Below are 24,578 nucleotides of genomic sequence, written 5' to 3' on the forward strand. Positions count from 1 at the left end.
GGTTACAGCTGAATGGAAACGGATACATGTAGCGCTCGTACACGATGCATGACAGCAAGCCATTCTGCTTAAAAGAAGTCATCGTTATCCTGGAGAGCTCAGAAACGACACGAGCTATGACAGTGCGCGTCTTCCAACAAGAAAATACCACGGCTGTGTTATGGTTTTGACATTTAAAGTGGTTTTATAATTTGCGATTTACTTATTTGACAATCTCAGAAGCTCATCACCGTTTGGAATAGTTTTGTTCATGACTATCTCAAATATAATCGAAGTGGAGGAGCCACATTTGGGGGACTGTAATATGAAAAAAGAAGCAAACGATTTTATAGGGTTTTTTCCGCAAAAAGATATTGTTTACAACAAACTTTTGCCTTACAAGGACAAACTAGACGAAGAGTCCAATGAATTTTTGGCACAGATCAAAGGAAACCTCGGCAGAGCCGTCCAACTCAGAGAGATATGGCCAGGTGTCTTATTTTGGACGAGGAAACTTTCGACGTAAGTATTTAAGAGCCATTAACTCATCGAACATTATACAGGACTCATCCGGATAGTTTCTATGGGGTGTTCTTAGAATGTCTATGACTGTTAATCATCAATACATTCCCTTAATCCTAATATCATAAACAGGAAATGTGGTGTTCCGTAGGCAGTTCTATTTAGAGTCACAGGAACACCGAATGACCCCTTTGTATTTAAGAGCATACGGTAAAAATATCTCCAATGCGTTTTAAATAGAGCGCTAATCTAGAGTGCGCGCTGCCGCTGACTGCTGTTGCGCATGCGCAGTCACTGATTTAGTTTCACTTGCGTCATTGTTCAAATAAATCTTGTAGAATGTTCAGCTGGAACGCTTTGGAAAGTACGTGTGTGATATTTTACCACGTATAAAATCCCTATTACCTTTTTTATGAACCCAATGTTGACATATACAATTAGCTTTGGCAACATTATTATATTTTGGTGTTTACTGTGATGGAGTTATTGGTTTCAGTCTTTATTGCGGTGAAAGTAAGAAGTTGACTGGTGTTTAACGAGCCAAATATTTTGTCAGTGATTGCAAAATGACTTGGTCATGTTTTCGCCCTACAATTCTATTTTAAGAGCACAACAAGCACAAACAGTGACTGATGTCAGACTGCTTGTGACTCTATGAGATGCAATACTCATCTGTAAACAGTAAACATGGACGGAAATAATGTCCTCAATGTTATCCGAGGCATTTGAGTTAACCAAGACATCCTCACTAAATGTTTTAATGAATCCTCTTTGTGATGTATCTCTTCAGATTGTCTGGCTTTTTACTAAGCCCAGAATGCAAGCTATGTCCATGTTTGGAGATGCCCCAGTGTTTGTGTCGGGACTTGGTGCCCTTGGCTTTCTTTATCACTCCCATTCCAGTGACTATCCCAACAAAACCCTGTTGGCAAGCCATTTGTCTTTGCCAGCCTAAGCACGGAAGCTATGGTATCCAAGGTCTGACCTAAATTATTTGATTGTGTCAGGTCAGCCTTAGTCAACTTCCTTTTCATTGGAAAGCAAGCTTTGACAGCTTGACCTAAATCTTCTAATTAAAGTGATTTACTTTGGTATCACATGGTGCTTTTATGTCTTCACCTTTCAACATGAAGCAACTGAAAAAAAAAATCCAAATGGAAAGCCTTTGTAGGGCAATTTAAATTTGTTCTTATTTTTCTCAGTTTTATTCATAGATGCACATTGTTGATGCCATGATCTAACATAGCTACACTAATCAGACAGAAATGAATGATTTGGAAGTTCTGTGTCTAAACCTTAACACTCTCAGTTCTACAATTAGGCGACTGCCAATCTGTTTCATACCATACAACTCGCCATCCTAACTGTTAATATCGGAGGGAGACACAATATAGTTTAAATACTGTTACATTTTAATACTAAAAAACACTGAGTTCTTGTCCTTCAGATATATGCGACTGTATGGAAGGAAGTTCAGCAAAGAGGACCATGTGCACTTCGTCAAGCTGCTGTACGAGTTGGTCACCATCCCCAAACTGGAGATCAGTATGATGCAGAGCTTCGCCCGTCTCCTCATCACCCTGCTGAAGTAAGATGGACTTCCTACATGCACTCCATTTAGTCCCATGATGATGACATCAACACCGGAAGCACAGAGATGAGGTCACTAGTGTAGGGCATTCCTGTAGTAGTTTGCAAACTCTTTAGCCCTGGCAAAAAGATTGGTATTCTTGTCGTGTATGTATGTATGTATGTGTATATATATGTATGTGTATATGTGTGTTATATATATATATATAACATGCATGCATACACACACACAATGGAGTCTATATGCAATATAAAGGTTTTCTTTGTACAAGTGCCAATTAGAAAAGCTATTAAGGCCTTTTTGCAACTGTAATAAAACAGCGTCAGAAGACTTAAGTATTCATTTAATTCTGAAAACTTGACAGATGACTAGAGGCTTAGAAGTCCCTAACAAATATACAAAATCATACACTGAAGCTAGTTATATTAGATATATAGAAAAAGTAACTTGCATTGCAGATTAATAATTATATATAAATTATTATTATAATATCATTGTACCTTTTTAGTTTAGTTTTTGGGTCAATTGTTTTCTGCGTTGTAATTTAATTGGGTTTTTTAGGGGAAGCTAATCTACAATTAAGATAATACAATAATTAAAATTCTACAAAATCTACATTTTATGTTAGTTATTTAGCCATGTAATAACTGGTTCTTCACATCACAGCAATGCAGTTTTGACTGCACATTATCTCTTTCGTATTGAGTGACAGAACAGCTCATGATTTGAGTATCCACCCACACCTATGACAAAAACAAAACGTGTGAAGCAAGTCATCTCATTTAAGTGGTTTTGTCTTACAGGAAGAAGGAGCTGCTTTCAAGAGAGGACTTAGAATTGCCATGGCGACCACTTTATGAGTTGCAGGACAGGATCCTGTACTCAAAGACAGAGCACCTCGGACTGAACTGGTTTCCCAGGTACATGCATATCCCATCAGAGACATTATAAAAAGTGGATAAAAGCAATAGGGAATTTTTCTCAACAATATTTAAAAAAAAAAAACTCTGTTTTGCTTCATCACTTTTGCATATCTACTCAATAAAACAGGTAATAAATTATATAGTTACCCTCATAACTTCTTCCATCCCAGCTTCTTATTTTGAAGTCTGTCACTCTTAATTCTGGGAATCTGCACACATCTTAGAACTGGTGGTGATGTTAAGCATCACAAATGTCTTAGTATACAGGATGTGCTGAGTGAGCTTGTCTTTTTTCTCCTCTCATGTTCAGTTCTCTGCGGCCACGCTCTTCCTCTAAACACATAATCGTTAAACTTGCTCAGAGGTGGTAAGGACCATGTTACTTTTGAATTTTACATGAATTTTATTTGGCTCCGTGGTGTTTGCCTTTATTTGACTTTAAATCTGTTGCTGTGGATGCATGACATTTTTGTTTATTAGGCACTGCTAATGCAAAACAGTAATGTATGTTTGCCTTTTTTTTTCCATGTTGATTATCAATTTATTTTCTCAATCTCATACTATATACATCAAAGAAACTGATGTTCTTTGGTTTAATAAAAAATAATTTCATTAGATGACAAGTGACAGCTAAGTGATTATATTTTGAGCGTTTGGCATATTTGACTTTCTGAAATTTTAGTTTCTGTTAAAATAATCATTGTGCAAAAATGGATCCTTGTCTAACTTTGGTGCTTATAAGCATTTGATGTCTTTGGTATAATTTTAAATACATTAAAAAATTTAAATAACTAGGTCTCTTTAACTGCCAAAGTAACAGCATAATGATGGCCATTCATGTAATTTAGCGGTTCTGAAATCTGTGTAAGGAAATAATGATAATAACAATAATAAAATACAATTAATTTTATATATAGATTTGCTATAAAACATAAAATTAAAAATTACTGAGTGCACTTTTACCCAATAAGATGCATGTCAAATTGCACAAAAAAAAGTACTGACACCCCGACAGGCTGTTGGACTCACATTGTGAAAACCAATGTTGTGCTGCTCTCACTCCATTCAATAACACTCTGTTGCTCTCAATTGTCATGCCCCAGCAAACACCCTGTATTGTACATTGTTTCTGAATGCTGAGTGTGTTTGTAGCATCTGTTTTCCCCCATGCTCATTAATACAGATATCTGATACTCCAGTATCCTTGTTGGCTCCTGCTACACAGTCAGTCCCCACTGAGGGATTCTTTTCTCTGCATGAGTGCAGAGGTGAAAGATAACTTTGGCTTGTTTCAAAACAAAGGTTATCATGTTCAGAGGCCCTGTCTGGGTGTCACATATCTGCAGTTTTTTGGTGACGCTCACAGGCTTGTTTACATTTGTTTAACTGTGTGGTTTATATGATGCATGCATTTGCACTGGATTTCATGCAAGTAATGAATTGGTAATGAATGATTAGGTAATGAATGATTTGGTGTTTTGGTATTGAAGATCAGAATTTCATGAAATAACCCACTTTTTTAGATGCACAGGAAAAAGGGGTTGATTAAACTTTGAAACAGCTGCACTGACGAGCTTTTCAGCTGCATATAGGTCACAGATGGACCATCGGCCCCCAATATGTCCATCAGTTCACAGCACAGCTGTGTTCAAATAAAATAAACCCAATAAAAACAGTTTCCCAAAGGTTCCACTATCACTGGCTTCATCACTGCCTTTTTGGGTTTATAACATGACAGTATTCGTGATGCATGAGCGGGTCTAACAACACTAGTGTGGTGGTCTTGTTCATTGCAGAATTGTTTGCATGGAATTAGAATGTGCAGTCATATCCAGTGTTGGTCACTTTCAAGTTTCTCTTCCATTTGCAGCTCAGTGGAAGCAGTTCTGAAGGCTTTAATCAAGAACTGCAGACCGTAAGTACTTACTTGTATATCTTCTTTTCCTTATGCCAGACATACACTACCAATCAAAGGTTTAGGGTCAATAAGATATTTTTAAACATTAATATTTTTTTCTGCAAGGATACATTAAATTGATCACAAGTGACAGTAAAGAATGTAAAAAAAAAAAAAAATGTAAATCTATAGATTTCATTAGTATTCATTAGCTCCGAGTATGCTTTGTGCAAGGGTTATCTGCTTTATTTTTCTTGCAGGTTAATCAAAGTTATACTACCTGTACAAATTTTGGACACACTTCACTACATATGTATACTTTTAACGATCTTAAATGTTTAAAATTAGCTTTGTGGATGAGTGGGCATTTTTGATTGCTACTTCTCATATTTGATTGGTAGTGTAAATCAGCAGTGTGCCCTAATAGATCCTCAGTTTCTCCCTTGGCTGTTAAGCCTGTTTAATGCTCTTTTAATTTGGCTTTGTGGGCGTTTTCTGACTCTGTGATTGAGTCTGCCAGGATCAGTGCTATCCCTTTTTCAGCAGGAGGTCAACAAGGACATCATATCCATACAATTGGGATACAACTGTTTAGTAATGATCTTTTTATGATATTTTAACTGAAATAGAGAAAAATGGATGCTTGTCTTGATTCCGTTAAAACACAGAAGAGACTATGCATGTCATTTAGAGTGAGGTGAAGCTGCATGTCCAAAGCTCCTCTCAGCTCGTCTACAGTAGGATTACAGAAAAGGTTATCATGTCAGTGGTCAGCGAAGTCCATGCCTTCAATTTGTACAGATAAAGCACTGTTTGCAGGTTGCTCATGGACAGGCCAGTAGATGGTTGACAGGAAGTGCCGCATGGTGTATGTCAGGATTCCTGATGTGGCTTAGACTGTAATCCTTTAACTAAAGCACTTTAACCAGTTATCCAGTTAATAAGAGTTTACTTGTACTGCATACAGTTTCCATGACATTTAAATGGCACATCACAAAGTCAAGTCTGTACATGACGCTTGAGGTCAGATATCAGCAACAGCTCTTCACAAAATCATTCTCTGTGTGTCTTTGTATGAATGTGTGCAGATATTTCCCAGAATCAGCCACACAGGAGATGCTGGAAGAGTGGAGGCCCCTGATGTGCCCATTTGATGTGACCATGCAGAAGGCGATGGGATATTTTGAGCTCTTCCTGCCCACCACTCTCCCTCCAGAGCTGCATGATAAGGGCTTTAAGTGAGCACTGCCTGACATTTACGACACACTTTCAGTCTGCTTTCACTTGCACAATCCATCATATTAGTCTGGAAATTGGAGTCAATAGAATTTTTCATGTTTCTGAAAGAGAAGTCACGTGTGTTCACCAAAGCTGCATTTGTTTGATCACAAATAGACTAAAAACAATAATATTGTTCAATATTATTGAAATTTAATGTCAATGTTTTTGTAATTTGATGTCAGAGTTGAATTTCAAACCATTTTCAGCAATCATTTCTTTAAAAAAGTTCATACTGACCACAAGGTTCAAATGGTGGCGCGTTTAACCTGAAATGCAGAATGCATCATGTCAGATTTATGGAACAACCATGATATGTTTTTTTTTTTTAAATGAAATATAATTTGAAAGTCATTCATACAAACTAAAATAACTAGATAATGGAAAATTGTTCTCATAGAAATGAACTTGCATTGGAAAATGCAGTATTTTACGTAACTGTGACATAACTGTGACACATTTTTCCTAGAGCTTTTATGTGATGCATGTTTCATTAAGTATTTTGATTTGTGTGTTTCTGCAGACTTTGGTTTGATGAGTTGATAAGCCTGTGGGTGTCTGTGCAGAACCTTCCAAGCTGGGAAGTGGTAAGTATAGTTGAATTTTAACTCACTTCAGTAATTCATTACATTAGAATTAACCAGATTTTGTCTGTTCCAGAATCTTGTCTGCCTTTTTGCACGGCTGGCAAATGACAACATTGGTTATATAGATTGGGACCCTTATATACCGAAGGTGAGATTCACTTTACTGCCACCGTAGAGAGGCATTGCTCCAAAACATCTGTTTTTAGTAAGAAGTTTCTTGTTGAAATGATTTTCCTTGGCTGTTTTGTATACACAATAAACCGTTCAATCCAGAGCTGGTTCAGTATTGCTGGTTATACAGTTTGTATTCTGTCTCTGTTTTCAGATCTTCACTAGGATCTTAAGGAGTCTTAATCTTCCTGTTGGATCCAGTCAGATGCTGGTTTCCAGATATCTGACAAATGCCTATGACATCAGTCATGTGGTCATCTGGATTTCTGCTTTGCTGGTAAAATGAAGCACATATGCTTTTAATTGCTATTGAAATGCCATCAAGTTATCAAAACCATCAGGATATGATGTAATGCATTTATTTTATATTTAATAATGTATTTTAGGGAGGGCCCAGCAACCAGACCCAGACCCAGCTCAGTGGCCTTTTCAACAGTATCAGCTCTTTTTTCCACCCTTCTAACCACGGCCGCTGGCTGGTGAGTTACTGGTGGAGATTTCGGATTCTGGAATTTAGTAGGAATAAATATTATATAAAATACTAAATAATATATGAAGTATAAATCACATATTATTTATAAGGATTAACAGCTAAGTTATTGCATTAAAATAAGCCATTTAATTAACAAGAAAATGGACAGCAAAATGAACAAGGCTTTTAGGCTTCTAATCTGTCTCCCAGAATGCTTTTTATGAGCTTGCAGCTGTGTCCATTTGAAACACACTGCTGCTATCAACAATGCATGCCATTCTTTTTCTAGAAACATCTCCTCATAGACCACAGGACAGTTTGTCGTTCCAGGGATGCATGTTTGCTTTGACTGAGGGAGGCATCTAGTTCTCAGTATCAAATGTCACAGTAAACCCTGTGAAAGCTTTGTCCTTTTATTGTCACCACATTGTTGCGATATTGCTTTGTCTTTCCCTTTGAGCTGTTGATGAGAATTGTGCGTTCTGTGGAACATCTGATTTGTTGTCAGAAGCTTACAGAAAGTATTCTTCTTTTAATGCAAATTAATTGTTTGGTTTGCGGTTGAGCATCATAGGGTACAAAACATTTTATTGCAGGAAAGAATATGTCAAAGTTCAACATGTTCACTCCGTGAGATGGGAATCAGAAGTTGAAGTTACTATTCATCCCTTTGATAAAATGGCAGTTGTAGTGCAATTTTGACATTAAAAGCTCAGTAGAACTAACATTACATTTAATCCATGTTTGCTTTATCTATTTGGGCTTCAATGACACTATATTTATTTGTCTAAATAAATCTCAATTGCAGACCCATTACAGATGTGTGTGCTGGATAGGTCTTAAGTTTTGTTTATTCAATCTGTTTCACAGTTGTAATAATATCATTATGGTCAGAGTTCCATTTCAAGCCCATTTCCTGCTTTTTTCTCCTCTTCACTGCACTACCTAATAATGGGGGGAAAAATCAAATAATGTAAAAAATATTCTATTTTATTTTCAGTTTTTATTTATAAAAATGTTTTGTGTTCCATCCCTAGATGAAACTCATGAAGCTCGTTCAGCGATTACCTGCCAGTGTTGTGAGACGTCTGCATCGAGAACGTTACCGGACGCCAACGTGGCTGACTCCTATTCCCGAGAGCCACCTTCTCAGTGAGCAGGACATCACAGACTTTGTGGAAAGTATGAAGCAGCCCGTCCTGCTGGCGATGTTTAGCAAAACTGGCAGCCTGGATGCTGCCCAGGCCCTGCAAAACCTTGCCCTGCTCAGACCTGAGCTAGTCATTCCTCCAGTGCTGGAGAAGTAAGTGTGTGTTTGTTTGTTTTTATGTACAAACAGTTTTAAAAGGAAAATAATTTCATAGATGTTTTGTTGAATTCAACTTGTTAACAAACCATTGGTAGTTTAGAACTGAGACAATAAATTGATTATGGTCTTTTCTCCTGTTCTCATTTCAGGACATATCCTGCCATGGAGACCCTCACTGAGCCTCACCAGCTGACCGCCACTCTAAGCTGTATGATCGGTGTGGCGCGGAGCCTGGTGGCCGGCGGCCAGAGGTTTCCAGAGGGCCCCACACACATGCTGCCTCTCCTCATGAGGGCTCTGCCTGGGGTCGACCCCAATGACTTCAGCAAGTGCATGGTGAGAGTCTGTTCAAGACAGTTGTTGGTTATTGATAATGAAAACGTGTGTGTGTGTGTGTGTGTGTGTGTGTGTGTGTGTATGTGTGTGTGTGTGTGTGTGTGTGTGTGTGTGTGTGTAAAAAATTGTAACTGAAAAAATTTGTATAATGAAATTAAAATCAAAACTTAAATTTAAAAAGCTTGAAAATAAATGATTAAATACTATATTAAGATGAATACGGATTATATATTTTCCTGTCCTAGCTAAGAATATTTTACAGTAATTAAGTGTTTATTTATTTTTTTATTTTTTTCAGATAACATTCCAATTTTTAGCGACTTTTGTTGCTCTTGTGCCATTGGTGGACTGTTCAGCTGCTGTTCAGACAAGAAATGACCTCACAAAGGTGAAACATCCTCGTGTCAGTAGGATCTTTTTACATGTCATAATTCATGTGCAATTTTTTTCATTATTTGTTTTTGTGCAGGTGGAAAAAGTGTTGTGTTCAGCCTCAGCAGAGTTTGAGGATTTTGTTCTTCAATTTATTGATAGGTACAGAACTGTCTCTGAATACTGTACATGTGTATTTCTTTCTGTTTTCCTCATTCTCCCTCTCATTTTAGGTGTTTTGCACTGATTGACACAAGTACACTGGAACAGACCCGGGAGGAGATGGAGACAGAGAAAATGACTCATCTGGAGAGTCTGGTGGAGCTGGGCCTGTCCTCAACTTTCAGCACTATCCTCACGCAATGCTCTATGGAAATATTCCAGGTCATTATAAACACACACTCTGTACCCATGGAGTTAAACCTAGTCATAGCATATACTACCGCTCAAATGTATGGAATCGGTAAGATTTTCTTAAATGTTTTTCTCACCAAGTCTCTTATGCTAACCAAGGCTGTATTTCTATGATGAAAAATACAATAAAAACAGTAATATTGTGAAATATTATTTATTTAATAGTTTAATTTATTCTTTGCGGAGGCAAAACTGAGTTTTCAGCAGCCATTGCTCCATTCTGCAGTGTCACACAATCAATGATGCATATTTTTCTTGTTGCTTTGGTGAATGGAAAGTTTAAAAGTGTCTTAATTTCTTATTTTTGAGCAAAGTAATGCAACCTTGCTGAATAAAAGTAATGATTTCTTTCAAAAATGAAAATCTTACAGACCCTAAACTTTTGAACGAAAGTGTATTTCCATAGTGCTTTAACTATGTGATGATATTTGAACATTTCCTTTATTTTTATAGGTGGCTCTGGAAAAAGTCTTCAACTTTGCCACTACAAACATATTTGAGACTCACGTGGCTGGACGGATGGTGGCGAACATGTGCAGAGCTGCAACCAAAGTCAGTGTCCTGAGCTCAACTCACTGACGTCCACAGCTGATAGTGTTTCTCAAAATGTTTGGCTGACCAATTTAAATTATTATTCTCCTTTCAGTGTCACCCGGCAGAGGCTCTGAAACTCTTTTTGCCCCACTGCTGTAATGCCATATTACAAATCTCAGCCTGTAAGTGCCACCTGCAAGTAATGTGTTAATGGTAGTATATGTATTGCTACATGTGTTGTGACTTTCCTGTAAACATACCGTGTGTTCTCAGATGAAGAGGTATTAAATGAAGAGGAGCTGGATAAAGAGCTGATGTGGAACCTCCAGCTGTTGTCGGAGGTCAGCACTGAATTCTACAACGTGTAGATCTAGCTAGCTTGCTCTAGAAATGTAGAAATTTAATCTGATTCTGGAAATCAGTATCTTTGGAAATGCAAAAATCTATAAGTGAAAATATCTGTCTAGAAATATAGAACTTTTGAAATGTATATCTAGAAATCAAACTCTAGGAATATAGAAATCTAAATGTAGAAATTTGGAATTTCAATTTAACACATTTATATTTGGAGATCTACACAAAAATTTTGGGGTTGGAAAGAATTTGTAATGTTTTTAAAAGAGTTCTCCTATGCTCATCAAGCATATATTTATTTGATTTAAAAATAGAGTAAAAACTCATCAAAAGACAACTGTTATAAACTCAATGGAAAACTCCCTGTATTCGACTGCCACCATAGCGGTTCACAACAACATAACAATACCGGAAGCAGCGATCTCTCTCTCTCTCTCTCTCTCTCTCTCACATAAGAGTCCTTATTTCCTCTTAGTGTACTATATGCAAACTTAGATTCAGAACCTTAGGCAAATAATACAGAAATATTACGTGTATACAAAAATCAGAATGTATAACCATGACTGAAACTTAACACTGTGAAATACTAAAATGTAAAATAACTGTTTTCTATTTGAATAAATTGAAAAGTAATTTATTTCTGTGATTGCAAAGCTGAATTTTCAGCAACCATTACTCCAGTCTTCAGGGTCATATGATCCCTCAGAAATTGTTCTAATATGCTGATTTTGTGCTTCGGAAACATTTCTTTTTATTATTAGTGTTAAAAACAGTTGTGCTGCTTGATCATTTTGTGAAACCAAAAAAAAGAGAGAGTTTTTCAGGATTGCTTTAAAAAATCTTTTTGGCCCCAAACTTTTGAGTGCTATATCTGTAATTGAAGAAATAAGTTCATAAATCTAAATCTAGAAATCAAAAAAGATATTTAGAACTCTTGAAATTGACTTGCGAATCTATAACTACAAATCTATTTCTAACTGGAATCCTGTTACTATAAACATATCTAGATATTTATAAAATAACAGTCCTTGTCTCTGTCTGTAGGTGACCCGTGTGGATGGTGATCAACTGTTACTCTACAGGTCTCAGCTGGTGCAGATTCTTCAGTTAACTCTGCACCTGAAATGTAAGCAGGGCTACAATCTGACCTGTAAGCTGCTCTATCACATCCTGCGCTCCATGTCCCTCATCTATCCCAGAGAGTACTGCAGCATGCCCGGAGGCGCCCAGCAGCACACTGACACATACCTTCCAATTAAGGTCAGGCTCAAGTGGAAAATGAGGTGCCGATTTTGCCACTAACCCTCTCATAGTGACACAAGGCTCATCTCTGCTTAGAATAAATCTGAAATATGATGCCATAATCCTGAAGAATCAACAGAGTATCCAAGAGTCCATTTGAAAACAATTGTTGAGATACTGTACAGTACAGAGCTGTCTGATGTGAAAAGCATAAACGGTTAGATTTGTACTTAAATCAGTTTGATGAGAAATGCCTGTGTTCAGTTGACATTAAAACTTTGGTATCTTGGTAAATCTAAAATCGTTGAGATCTCTTCTGAAACTCTGGAGAAGATGTGTGTGATTACTGAGGTCTTTTTTTCTTGGGAGAAAAAATTTGACTACTTAACTATACTATACTATAAAACTATACTTAAGCAAAAAATAAAACCCCACAACTCCCTATTTAAATTAATTTCTGTGGGTTAATTATTTATATTACAAAGTGACAAATGTTTTATTTTAGGGTTGATATTTCCCTTGTGGGAAGTTCCCACAAGGATGTTTGTGTTTGCTCTTGTGACTGGGCTTTACTTTTATCCCATCGAATGTCTGTAAAGAGGAAGAGATGAGATGACTGAGTAAATGAATGGATTAGTGGAGCTCCATCACTGTCTCTAGCATTGGTTAACATTGGGTTAGCATTGGGGGGGAACTACATGTCATTGAGGCTGATGTTCCACTAGTTGTCTCTGTCTCCTCTCTGGATCAGGACTGGGGTCGGCCTGGAGACCTGTTGAACCTGGGCATCCAGTGGCACGTGCCCAGCACAGAAGAGAAAGAGTTTGTTTTTTACCTGTTGGATCTGCTGTTGAAGCCTGAACTCAAGCGTCTGCAGAAACACGCACAGGGAGAACAGGACATCAGCAGGTCAGCCACAGGATACGGTAACATGTTATCTGTTTGAAGTCATTCGTGCCCCCACAGTCACATCAGTGCGTTCCCCTTCATCAACATCAAACCGGCAATGTGTTCATACTATACTGAATTAATTTTATTTTTTTAAAGGGACTGAATGTGTTTAAGTGTTTATAACTAAAGATTAATTGTGATTTATTTAATTTAAGTTTTATTTTCATAGGAGTAAAAATCCAAATGTTTTTAAATACATCCGACCCCTGTAGTACATGTTCATGTATCACTGATTTAGAGATAAATCGGGCACTATGATTTAAGATTGATTTAAGCTCTTTAGAGATCTTTTTGTTTCTTTCATAGATGGACAGATTTTAATTGTATGCATTAATACACGAAAGAACATTCAAGAAAAATAGATGAGAAAAATGTATTTGCTAATGAGTTTTATGTCTCTTTAGGGATGATGTTCTACAGAGTCTGTCCATTGTTCATAACTGCCTTCTGGGATCAAGCAGCCTTCTGCCTCCACTGAATGGAGAACCTGTCCCAGAGAAGTGAGTGTGACACACACACCCACAATATAGTACAGTTACAAAAACAGATTAAAGCACTTTATTTTAAACATATTCATTTAGTAATATTGTAACCTTGCAATGCTTCTCACTTCAGGATAAACAGTATGATTCAGCTATGTGAGACAAATGTGTACACTGGAGTAGACTATGGTGAGTGAGCATTTCCTCCTTGTGTTTAAAACCAGTGCTGGAGCTATACTGATTAATGAATTAGTTGCTTGCTTATTATTGATTCTGTGGCAGACCTGTCTAGAGAGAACTACAGAGAGGACATCTGTAAGGTGATTAGACCTCTACTGCGTAAGTTACTCTAACATACTGAGTCCTGATCTAGATTTAAACTTTACATTTAAATACAACAGATTTTTTAGCATCTGTAGGTCTGTCTCTCAACTCTGTGATGTTCATGCATACAGACCACACTCTAGAGCACTCAGAGGATGACATCAAATCCCTCTTCTCAATTATAAAGGTGAATTGCAACACTGTCAGGTTGATGTGCACGTTATATTTACAGTAGTGTATTGGTGATAAGCAGTGGTTTGACAGACAAATGGTGTTTTCTCTTTATAGATCATCAGTGACCTTCTCCACTTTAAAGGCTCACACAAAAATGAGTTTGACTTGCGTTGGAAAAGTTTCTGTCTCATTAAGAAGGCCATGGAGAACAAGGTTAGACACGCATTTAATATCTGTTACCAATCTCTTTATTTGACATGTAGCTGACTGACACTCACTGCTCTTCTCTCCAGCTTCATGGCAGTAAACAGCACATTCGAACTCTACTCATAGACAGAGTCATGTTGCAACATGAGGTAACTCATAAGAATTATAATAATAATTGGGGTGAATCTCACAAAGCCTGTCAAAGACATTATTATTTAATTTAATTAAAATTATTAATTTATTTATTACTGCATTCTAATAATATATCTTATAGTAAATTGCATAAAGAAAATTAAGCCTATGTGTCATGAAAGAATGAATGAATGATGCATTTATATAGCGCTTTGTGTATTGCTGTACACCCAAAGCACTTTACAATCGTGGGGGTGGGGGGGGTCTCTCCACCAGTATGCCTCATCCACTTGGCAGCCACAGTACAATGGCACCAGTGTGCTCACCACACACCAGCTACAGGTGGAGAGGAGAGAGAGTCATAGAGCCAATCAAATGGATGGGGATTATTAGGAGGCCATGATTGACAAGGGCCAGTGGTGGCAATTTGGCCAGGAAAGCTATTGAAAAAATATTTCAATGTTTAATATGATTTTAGGGTAAAATTATTGACCTGAACAGGTTTTCATGAGATGGGTTAGGGTTAGGGAGCATAATCATAAAACAAGAATGCATATTTTGGGGCTCTTCAGCATGTTTTGTTATGATTTCAGTAGTTTTGAGTGTGTTTTGTGCCTGTGTGTTTCAGTTAAGAAATCTGACCATGGAGGGATGTTGCTACAGGAGTGTTCATCAGGACTTGATAAATGACCTGCTTATACTGTCCACCAGCAGGTATAGTCAGGTATGACAAGGCCATATACACAAGCATACATATGTATTCACACTCAAAAGCAATGAATGCACCATTAACAGTCCCTATTTTACCTCAGGTGAGGAGTAAAGCTCAGAACGTGCTGTTTACAGCATTGGGAAGCTACAGCTTATGCTGCAGAGACATCATCCCTGTGGTGCTGAAGTATCTGGACCCAGACCGCACTGACGTCACCCAGCAGCAATTCAAAGTAGGTCTTACATAGTTCAGGATGAATATACACTGAAAGAAACTATGACAGCTTTGGGAAATTGAGCAGGGTCATATTTTGTCTGTCTTTTTACTCTTCTCCAGGGTGCCCTGTACTGTCTGTTAGGGAACCACTGTGGGATCAGCCTTGCTAACCTACAGTACTGGGACTGCATCGCTTTCACATGGCCTGCCATTGTGCGTTCTGGTATGAGCCCCTCGATGTCTCTAGAGAAGTCTTCAGTCGTCCGGCTCGTCGATGATCTGGCTGACAAAATCCACCGGCAGTACGAGACCATCGGAATTGACTTTTCTGTGAGTTCAGTAAATAGTAGCCTAAATGAGGGAGAAACATCAACTAAACATCAGAAAAAATTACACACTTCAGCTTTAAGTAAACTGAAAGCCTTAAAGTATTAACATGATAATATAATATGAAAATAATTTTTGCTAATGTGTTTGTTGACTTCACACACCAGCGTCATCTTTTTCTTTCTATACTAACTGCAGCAATAACAACAGTAAAGGTATTTTATTGTGATATTTGTCTTTACGCTGTTCTTTTTTGTTTCATATTCAGATCCCGGAGAGCTGTGTTGAGGTTGCTCTAAAAATTATGAAATCTAGTAACCCAGAACCGACTCCATGTGCCGCCTCTGAACAGGAGGAACTGGAGGGAAGAAAGAGACTGGAACAGAAAAACAAAGACTCTGTGCAGTAAGTAAATACAAAACAACTACATACAAATATGCTTTCCAATTTATATACCCTTAAGCAGTGGATATACACAATTAATTTTTTTATAATTTTTTTTTTTTTAATCAATCCTTACAGGAAGTATGAGAAGCTAGTGGTGGATCTTTTGGACAGCCTTTACAACCAAAACTTGTACGTCTGCTCATTGTGTCTGGTTAGATTGCACAGCAAATGTCTGGATGGTAAAGTAATGGAAATTCATTGATCATATGCTTGTGTATTTGGCAGGCCCTGGAAGTTTGAGCAGATAGCTATCGGCTTCCTCTCTCTGATGCTGAGAGATGACCACCCCTTGCCTTCATCTGCAGTCCTCTTTTTTGTTGAGAATCTGAACCACGACTCGCTCTTAGTTCGCAATGTGTGTTTGTGTGTGCATTCTGTCACAATTACGAATACTTCTAAACATATGTGTGTAAGGAAAGCTACACAAAAAGACATGTCATTCTGTCATCTGCTATTTATTTTTCAGGGTGCGATTTCGGCAGTGAGTGGCATTCTAAAACAGCTCAAGAGACCTCACAAGAAAGTGGCAGTGAATCCCTACGACATATCTGAGCTCAAAACCTCGCTGCAGTCATGTGAGAACACTAACTGTACAGTAATAAATGACTCAGTAAATGGACACGTATAAAAAGAATATCTGAGATTTGTGTTATATTTCTTCCTGTACTTCATGTAGGTGGTGGTAAAGCTTTAGGCTCTTTGTTGGTGGGAGACAGGCCTGATAACCAGTGGCTGCAGTATGACAGCAGCAGGTTGCCACACTCCCAGCAGGACTGGAATGAATGCTGCTTCATTGAGAAAACCCACTGGGGCTATTCCACATGGCCACGGTACACATGCTTACATGATTTGTGCATCATATTAAAATGTCTTCTGAAGCCATACATTAGCTTTGTGTGAGGAATACAAAGAAAATTATACAAGACAAGGAAGACCCTTTTTCAGTATTACAGATGATATCTTTTGAACAAAATGTATATCACAAAAATGTTAAGAAGCACAACCGTTATCAACATTGATATTAACAAGAAATGATTGTGACACTAAAGACAAGAGTAACGGCTGCTGAAAATCAAACTTTTGAACAATAGTGTAGATTTAGCATTTGATTGAAGATCAATGCAAAATTAGTTTTATTTCATGGTTATTTCTTTTTTTAGGAAGCTGATGCTCTATGCCCCTTCTGAGGAACAGCCCAAACAGGGCAAAACAAGAGACGAGATGAATGAGGTACGCAAATATTCAAACCAAGTAACATCTAAACCCAACCACTTCAGAACAACTTGTACCACATCGTTTCAGTTTTTTATTTCAGTCTGCTTTTTGCCTTGTTTGCTTAGGTTTGTTTATGACTGTTTTCTGTGTTGTAGAGTGAACAGATCATATACGATCATTTCTCAGACCAGCAGTTCATAGATCAGTTCATCCAGTATTTGTCTCTGGAGGACAGAAAGGGGAATGATCAATTCAGCCCACGACGATTTTGCCTCTTTAAGGTGAGAGTCTTTAGATATCCTTCTGCAGTCTGTTACCTCAAACCCCTTGAAATGTTGAATATACACTGTAGTTTATGAGCCAGGTCTTCAGACTTGTTTAAACCAGTTTGTCAACCAGTTCTATGACTGACACCCAGTCAATTTACCAAAAATCAACATAAACGGATTGCACCATAAACATTGTCTTGTGTTGTCGAAGGGTCTTTTTCGGAACTTTGATGATTCCTTCCTGCTTCTGCTGAAGCCTCATATGGAGCGTCTGGTTGCAGATTCCCATGAGAGCACCCAGCGCTGTGTGGCCGAGATCATCTCTGGACTCATCAGGGGCTCCAAACACTGGAGCTACAGCAAGGTATTAGCACACATGCATAAAATATAGGTGCAGTACAACAAAGTTAAGAGGATTTGAGTCCTCAACATCACTGTTACACACCAGAATGATGCAGAATGATGTGTTCAAGTTTGTACGTGTTTGTTACAGGTGGAAAAACTGTGGGCTCTGCTGTGTCCACTCCTCCGTAAAGCTCTTTCCAATATCACCATCGAGACGTATGCGGACTGGGGCACTTGTATCGCCACTGCCTGCGTAAGGACCCCTTTGTCACTCTTTTTAGAGCAGAAACTCATCTTTTAGTAAGATGTAGATATGTATGCCTCATATTATTGTTTTTTTCACAAATATTTTCAAGAAAAAACATACTGTTTAAAGTGTGGATTAAATTTAAATCCCATATTCTTATAATGACTGAAAATCTGAGGGAAAAATCTGTTAATATACATTAGCATTCAAAAGATTGGGGTTAGTGAATGTTTAAGTTAAAAATCAATACTAAAGTCACAGTAAAGGCATTTATAATGTTACAATTTCTATTCATCAAAGAATCCTGAAAATGTTTCTTCAACACCAAATCGGTATATTAGAATGATTTCTGAGGGATTGTGTGACAGGTGTATTGACTGCTGAAAAATTTGCTGTACCATCAAATGAATATATATTTTAACATATATGTAGATTAAAATAACTGTTTTCTATTTTAAATTAAAATAATATTTACCAGTATTAACATTTTTACTGTATTTTTTTATCATATAAATGCAGCCTTTGTAAACATGACGTCTTTCAAAAGCGTTTAAAAAAAAATCTTACAGACCCAAAACTTTTGAACAGTACTATATTCCTTTAATATTGTCCCAAACAATATTCCTTGTGTACAAATATATGTGTTGTACAGGAGAGCCGAGACCCACGAAAGCTGCACTGGCTGTTTGAGATTCTGATGGAATCTCCGGTCACAGGAGAAGGAGGCTCATTTGTGGATGCCTGGTATGACATCTCTACCACAAACTTCCTCTTTTAAAAAACTGAATGTACTGAATGGATTAAAAGGGGAAATGCTGAATGAGACTTCTTTATATTTCATGTCTAAGTTTGGATTTAAATCAGATGCAATGTCATCTCTTTTTCAGCCGTTTGTATGTGCTGCAGGGAGGTCTTGCTCAGCAGGAATGGAGAGTCCCAGAGTTGCTTCACAGGTTACTAGAGTACCTAGAACCCAAACTCACTCAGGTCTACAAGAATGTACGTGAACGCATTGGCAGGTATGTACTTGAATGCAAAAATCAAGTCAACATTATATGTATTTTCTTCACGTTCAGTCTTTTCAAAGTCATTGTTCGCTGCTTTTGTCTCAGCAACTGCCATTCATTCTTTCTCTCTTCTTGTCCTGTCTCTCAGTGTGCTCACCTACATCTTCATGATCGACGTGAACCTGCCACACACTCAGCCCACCACATCCCCACGCATCGCAGAGTTCACAGAGCGTGTGCTGGCCAGGCTCAAGCCTTTAACGGAGGGCGAGGAGGAAATCCAGAACCACGTGGTAGAGGAGAACACAGAGGGAGATCAAGACGAGTGGACACAAGCCATCAAATTACTCAAAACTGGTGTGTACTTTGTATGTCTTTCTGTTTGTGTGAGTGTGATTGTTTGAGTGTGCAGAAGTGATATTTTAAAGATATTTTTGTGTTTGTGATAGTGTTGAAGTGGTTGATGACAAGTGCTGGACGCTCCTTCTCTTCTGTGGTCCCAGAACAGCTTCGTCTCCTCCCTCTACTCTTTAAAGTGAGTCCCAATTTTGTCTGTCATTTAGTTAACTGTCTACAAGTCTTGTATTTTTAAGTCTGTCTCTGTCTGTCTTTCTAGATTGCTCCTGTGGAGAATGATGACAGCTATGATGAAATGAAGAGAGATGCTAAGACATGTCTGTCTCTCATGTCCCAGGGACTGCTGTACTCAGAGCAGATCCCACAAGTCCTCAATGCACTTGAGGAGGTGACTCTCCAGTACCCATAATGCGCACACACAAACGGACACTAAATATGCTTTTAGTGCGAGTCATGTATGAATTCAAGGGTTTAATGTGTAATCTGATCAGCTGATGGTGCTGTTTGTTACAGATTTCGAGGAGCAGCTCATGGCACGCACGTTACACCGTTCTCACCTACCTGCAGATCATGGTTTTCTACAATCTTTTCACCTTCCTCAGCGATGGCAAGGCTGTCTGTGACGTGAGAGTGCTTGTACTGCACCTGCTGGAGGATGAACAACTTGAGGTGTGTGAATAAACTTGCACGCTGATATATACACATGTATAAAGGTTTGTTTCGTAGTTTCTGAGGACTCTTTATTTCTATGGGGAACAAGCAATCATCTGCCATGCCTAATATGAGAGTACAAACTTACAGACTTGTATTTGCATATTTATGACATTTTTCACTTGAATTAAGCCTGAAATTCATGCCTGTGTATTTTAATATAACCGCTAAGGTTAAATGTGTCGAAAGCCAATAACGTAATCCACCGTGGTGAAAGTGTCTCTTTCTCCGTTCTGTCTTCTCAATGATGTAGCGCTCCCTTGTTTTCCTTTTTTCTCTCTCTCTCTCTCATGCACATGCTCTCTATCCTTCGATCCCTCTTACTGTTACCATAGCAACTCCTAGCTGCAGCAATATTCTGTTTCCATGGTGATAGATGTTCAAATTTTCATAGAGGAGAGGACGGGAAACAGAGAGAAGAGGCTAAAGGGAGAAAAGAATAGGGTTATGAGTGGAAGAAAAATACACCCTTTAATTCAGCCTATTAAATAAAAGCATTCTGGATTCCATGATGCATACAATACGACCCTCTGTGATGTGATATAGACTGGCTAGTTGATTAGTACTAGCCAGTCAGAAGATGACAGTGACTGTTTCAAGGTTAAAGATCTGAGCACACGGGCCAAGATCACAAGACTTTGAAGCTTAAAACAATAGCCATTTTTTCTTTGTCAGCACAAATGCGTGTCCTAAACTGTCATAGACATGCACAGAGAATTGCTATTGCCGAGTCAGCTTTTATGGCTCTCTGTGTATTTTTAATATCTCTCTTTTTGCCTAATTACACAGGCTTCTTTGAGACCGGTTTACGGTGGCCCAGTAGTGCACAACACAACAAAAACAAGTCGCAACATAATGGAATTAGCAGAATGCAATAGAAACAAGCCACAACACAGCAAAATTAGCACAACACAATGAAATTAGTCCTATGTGTTGTGGAGATTTTGTTGTTTTGGAGATTTTGTTGTGTTGTGCACTACTGGGCCACCATACCGATTAGATGACTAGTTGTTTGGCACATCAATGGTAATAAGCTCTAAATTTGCTTATTCGCCCATTTCAACCTGACTGGAGTCCTGCTCTGGAGCATGGTGTTTTGTTCTGCTATGTTACATAAATTTCCAACACTTCTTGTATTCTTCTTCTTTAAAGAAAAGCTATGACACAAAAGACCCTGCTCTGCACTTCCCATGCTTTAGAGAACCGAAAAGAGGAACTGTCTGAACCTTTGACCACAAGATATTAGCCTGAACTAACAATCTTCTGTAATGATCTTTCTTTCCTTGTCTGTCTCTCTTCATGTTTTTAGGTGAGGGAGATGGCCGCCACCACTTTAAGTGGATTCCTGCAGTGTAATTTTCTCCGCATTGATGAACCAATGCAGGCCTATTTTGAGACCATGAGCAAGACCCGTCTGCCCAAGCGCAAGAGGAGAGAGCTGGGCTCAGTGGTGGACATGATCCCTTCTGCTGGTAATAATCACACAGACATATATACAGTACATACACCAAGTTTGGGGTCAGCAATTTAAAACAAAATGCTTTTGAATGCAGTCTCTTACACTCAAAAATACAGTAAAAACAGTAATATAGTAAAATATATTTACAATTTAAACGAACTGTTTTGTATTTGAATATATTTTAAAATATTTGTTTCTGTGATGGCAAAGCTGAATATTCAGGAGCCATTACTCCAGTCTTCATTGTCACGTGATCCTTCAGAAATCATTCTAATATACTTATTTGTTGCTCAGGAAATATTTGCTTTTAAATGCTTTTAAGTTCTAAAGTTTAAATGATTTGAGTAGAGATATTATAGATTTTTTTAATTATCCGTGTTGTTCAGTATATAGTACTGTATATGTAATCCAGTACTGGATATTTAATTGTACATGCTCATTTCTCCTTTGTTTTACATTTAAATTACTTTTATTGTCTAATGCTTAAAGTTGATCTTGAAAACATTGTTAAATGTAATTTTTAGCAAATATTAAAGTTAATTAAAATTGTTCATACTTTACATTGGTATGCTTCAAATTAATTTATAAACACCATGACTTTGATCAAATAGATTTCAGATGTTAATTGTTGTCTCAGGCTTCTATATATGATTTTATATCTAGGGTGAATTCAGGTAAGCTTTGGCTGTTTTAGTCACTCAAATGAATTGACCCTAGATGAGTTCACCCTAGATATATTTATGTCCTTTAAATAACTCTACTTGAAACTTTAATTTTTCCTGTGTGTAGACCTTGTGCAGCGACATGCAGGTGTATTGGGTCTGAGTGCCTGCATCCTGTCCAGCCCGTATGATGTGCCCACCTGGATGCCCCAGATCCTCATGGACCTGAGTGCCCACCTCAACGACACACAGCCTATAGAGGTACAGCTCTCTCTCCTTGCCCGCTGTTAGCTGTGGAGAGAATTGGGGTTGATTGGGAATGATTAGCTGATTGCAGTCTGCAGGGGCCCAGGGATTGACTGAGCAAAGACTAAATATTTAAACGTTTCTGGAAGTTGAACATGACTCATGCAACTGCATTTTGAAGAAAATGTATGGATGGCAAAGGCAGACCAGCAACTGCAATACTGAAAATACTAGCTAAACCGAGAGCCAGTTATTTTAAATGAGTGACTCATGAGATTTTTTTTTATATATATATAAATATATATTTGTTGTTTCTCTAGATGACTGTGAAGAAAACCCTGTCGGATTTCCGTCGCACTCATCATGATAACTGGCAGGAGCACAAGCAGAAGTTCACAGATGACCAGCTGCTGGTGCTCACAGATCTGTTGGTCTCCCCCTGTTACTACGCTTAGGTCTGTTATAAACACACACACAGGCTCTCTTCCAAAACCTAGTGAGCTGATTTGCTTTCTGTTGCCTACATAGACCATGCCTTCTAAGCCAGCATCCTAATTGAAATGAAATGACCGATTTGGAACGATTTATATACTGTAGGAAGCAACTCTGTACATCATAACAATAGTAATACTACGGTACAATTTCAACACAATACATACTGTGACACAGATTGGGTAACAGTTGATTTTTATTTAATTTTATTTTTGATCTTTTATAGACTTATTTCATCTTTAAATCATTTTTGGGTCATTTCTCCCACCTTGATGAATTTTGATAACATATATGACATGATATAAGTTTTCTTCTTTGTGTTTTATCTTCAGACTTTTCTTATGAACATTTCTTTTCTGTTTTTCAGAATGATGTCACTGTCTGGTGAAGCGAAAAGGCAAAGCTAACTGAAACCTGAATTTTTGTTTGCTCTGAATGTCTGAGATTGTTTGTAGACAGAAAATTAAAACGCAGTTTATGTAGCAACAGATCTAATCATCTAGTTATGAGATGACTAGAATATTTTACTAAACTCTTTTCTTATTTTTATTTTTTGAATACACTTAATATTTAAGGGGAACTTTATTGCAGGTATCGCTGACCTGCATCTATAATGTTCTTGTACAGTTTTCAGTTTTCGCTTGTTTGAGTACAGTATGGATTGTTATAGCCCAATATAAAGCAGTTTTCTGCACTGCATTTATTGTAATACTAGCATTTTACAATTTTAGCAGTAATCTGTTTGAAATGACTACACATGTAATGTTGGTAAATGTTACATATTTATTTTTCTTTTTTTTGAAGTAGCACTGTACATTTCCTCCTGCCTCATAGAGACAGTGTGCATTTTGAACAGTTATGTAAGCCTACATAAATGAAAGAGTGTAAGAATATATCATTTGGTGATGCTATTCTTTAGTTGTCATGCCAATGCAGCTGAACTAAACTCAGTATAATCACAATGGATGGTGTTGCAAAATAATAGTCTATGAGATTTTAAACTCCTCCCTCCTGCACTTCACGCTTCTTTTTCTCTGTTTGTATTTTTGCAGTCAATAAGTGTTTATTATTTATTAATTTATTCAATTGAAAATTTTAGTCTGTCTTTTTATTTGACCTTTGCATTTAGTTTAGTGTTTGCAGTTTTTGCTTCAATCCAGGTGTTCTCATATCTGGTGTCAGAAGCTTTTTAAAGGAACTGTCAGCAAATGCGGAAACAGTGTCATTGAGACTTGCAGTTAGCAAGCATTGCTGAACTTGAAATCATTAGCAACAATTGTAGACCATACATGCAGTGGTTTGTTGGCAAGCTTGCATTTTAGGTATAATTCACACTGTGTCAAAACCATGTCATAAGCCAATGTGAAGTTCAACTTTGGTTTGTAAACTAGAAGACCGTAATGCTATGTGGATGCTTGACTAATTTATTACTTTTGTTGTTGTTTTCTTGATATTCCTTTTACAAATATTTGACAAGTCAAGGGATGTTTGTAATAAAGTGTGACAAAGTATGCAGGTAAAGTCTTTTTTGTGCTTCTTCCATGTTTCTACCGACATATAGAAATTAGTTTGTATTATATGTGTGTGTATATATATATATATATATATATATATA

General features: G+C 37.6%; 1 protein-coding gene across 2 annotated transcripts; it reads left to right on the forward strand.

Moving 5' to 3' along the window:
• Window positions 1–24,481, forward strand: LOC306884490 (proteasome activator complex subunit 4A-like). Of its 2 annotated transcripts, XM_079440391.1 has the most exons (48): window positions 1–501; window positions 1,949–2,089; window positions 2,896–3,012; window positions 3,326–3,382; window positions 4,886–4,930; window positions 6,001–6,150; window positions 6,714–6,777; window positions 6,851–6,925; window positions 7,103–7,225; window positions 7,335–7,427; window positions 8,458–8,723; window positions 8,879–9,065; window positions 9,364–9,453; window positions 9,535–9,599; window positions 9,671–9,821; window positions 10,305–10,403; window positions 10,498–10,567; window positions 10,659–10,726; window positions 11,784–11,999; window positions 12,733–12,890; window positions 13,337–13,432; window positions 13,548–13,603; window positions 13,697–13,753; window positions 13,870–13,925; window positions 14,027–14,125; window positions 14,206–14,268; window positions 14,880–14,975; window positions 15,064–15,195; window positions 15,300–15,509; window positions 15,775–15,911; window positions 16,029–16,082; window positions 16,179–16,308; window positions 16,420–16,528; window positions 16,630–16,783; window positions 17,114–17,183; window positions 17,324–17,449; window positions 17,649–17,801; window positions 17,931–18,035; window positions 18,682–18,773; window positions 18,917–19,048; window positions 19,185–19,393; window positions 19,486–19,571; window positions 19,653–19,781; window positions 19,907–20,062; window positions 21,414–21,576; window positions 22,353–22,486; window positions 22,792–22,926; window positions 23,331–24,481. In XM_079440391.1, the coding sequence occupies exons 1-47, from the start codon at window positions 251–253 to the stop codon at window positions 22,924–22,926; spliced, it is 5,625 nt and encodes a 1,874-aa protein (XP_079296517.1). In that variant the 5' UTR covers window positions 1–250; the 3' UTR covers window positions 23,331–24,481. The 2 variants fall into 2 exon arrangements, with proteins under 2 accessions (XP_079296517.1, XP_079296518.1); XM_079440392.1 differs by lacking the exon at window positions 3,326–3,382.
• Window positions 24,482–24,578: the final 97 nt, after the last annotated feature.

The sequence above is a fragment of the Barbus barbus genome (assembly GCF_936440315.1).
Source record: "Barbus barbus genome assembly, chromosome: 18".
Classification (NCBI taxonomy): Eukaryota; Metazoa; Chordata; class Actinopteri; order Cypriniformes; family Cyprinidae; genus Barbus; species Barbus barbus.

Excerpts from the sequence above, each read along its gene's own strand:
- LOC306884490 (XM_079440391.1), top strand. The coding sequence starts at position 251 with ATGACTATCTCAAATATAATCGAAGTGGAGGAGCCACATTTGGGGGAC. Across the intron at positions 4,931-6,000 it reads TTAATCAAGAACTGCAGACC|ATATTTCCCAGAATCAGCCA; the intron begins GTAAGTACTTAC and ends GAATGTGTGCAG. Across the intron at positions 6,151-6,713 it reads CTGCATGATAAGGGCTTTAA|ACTTTGGTTTGATGAGTTGA; the intron begins GTGAGCACTGCC and ends GTGTTTCTGCAG.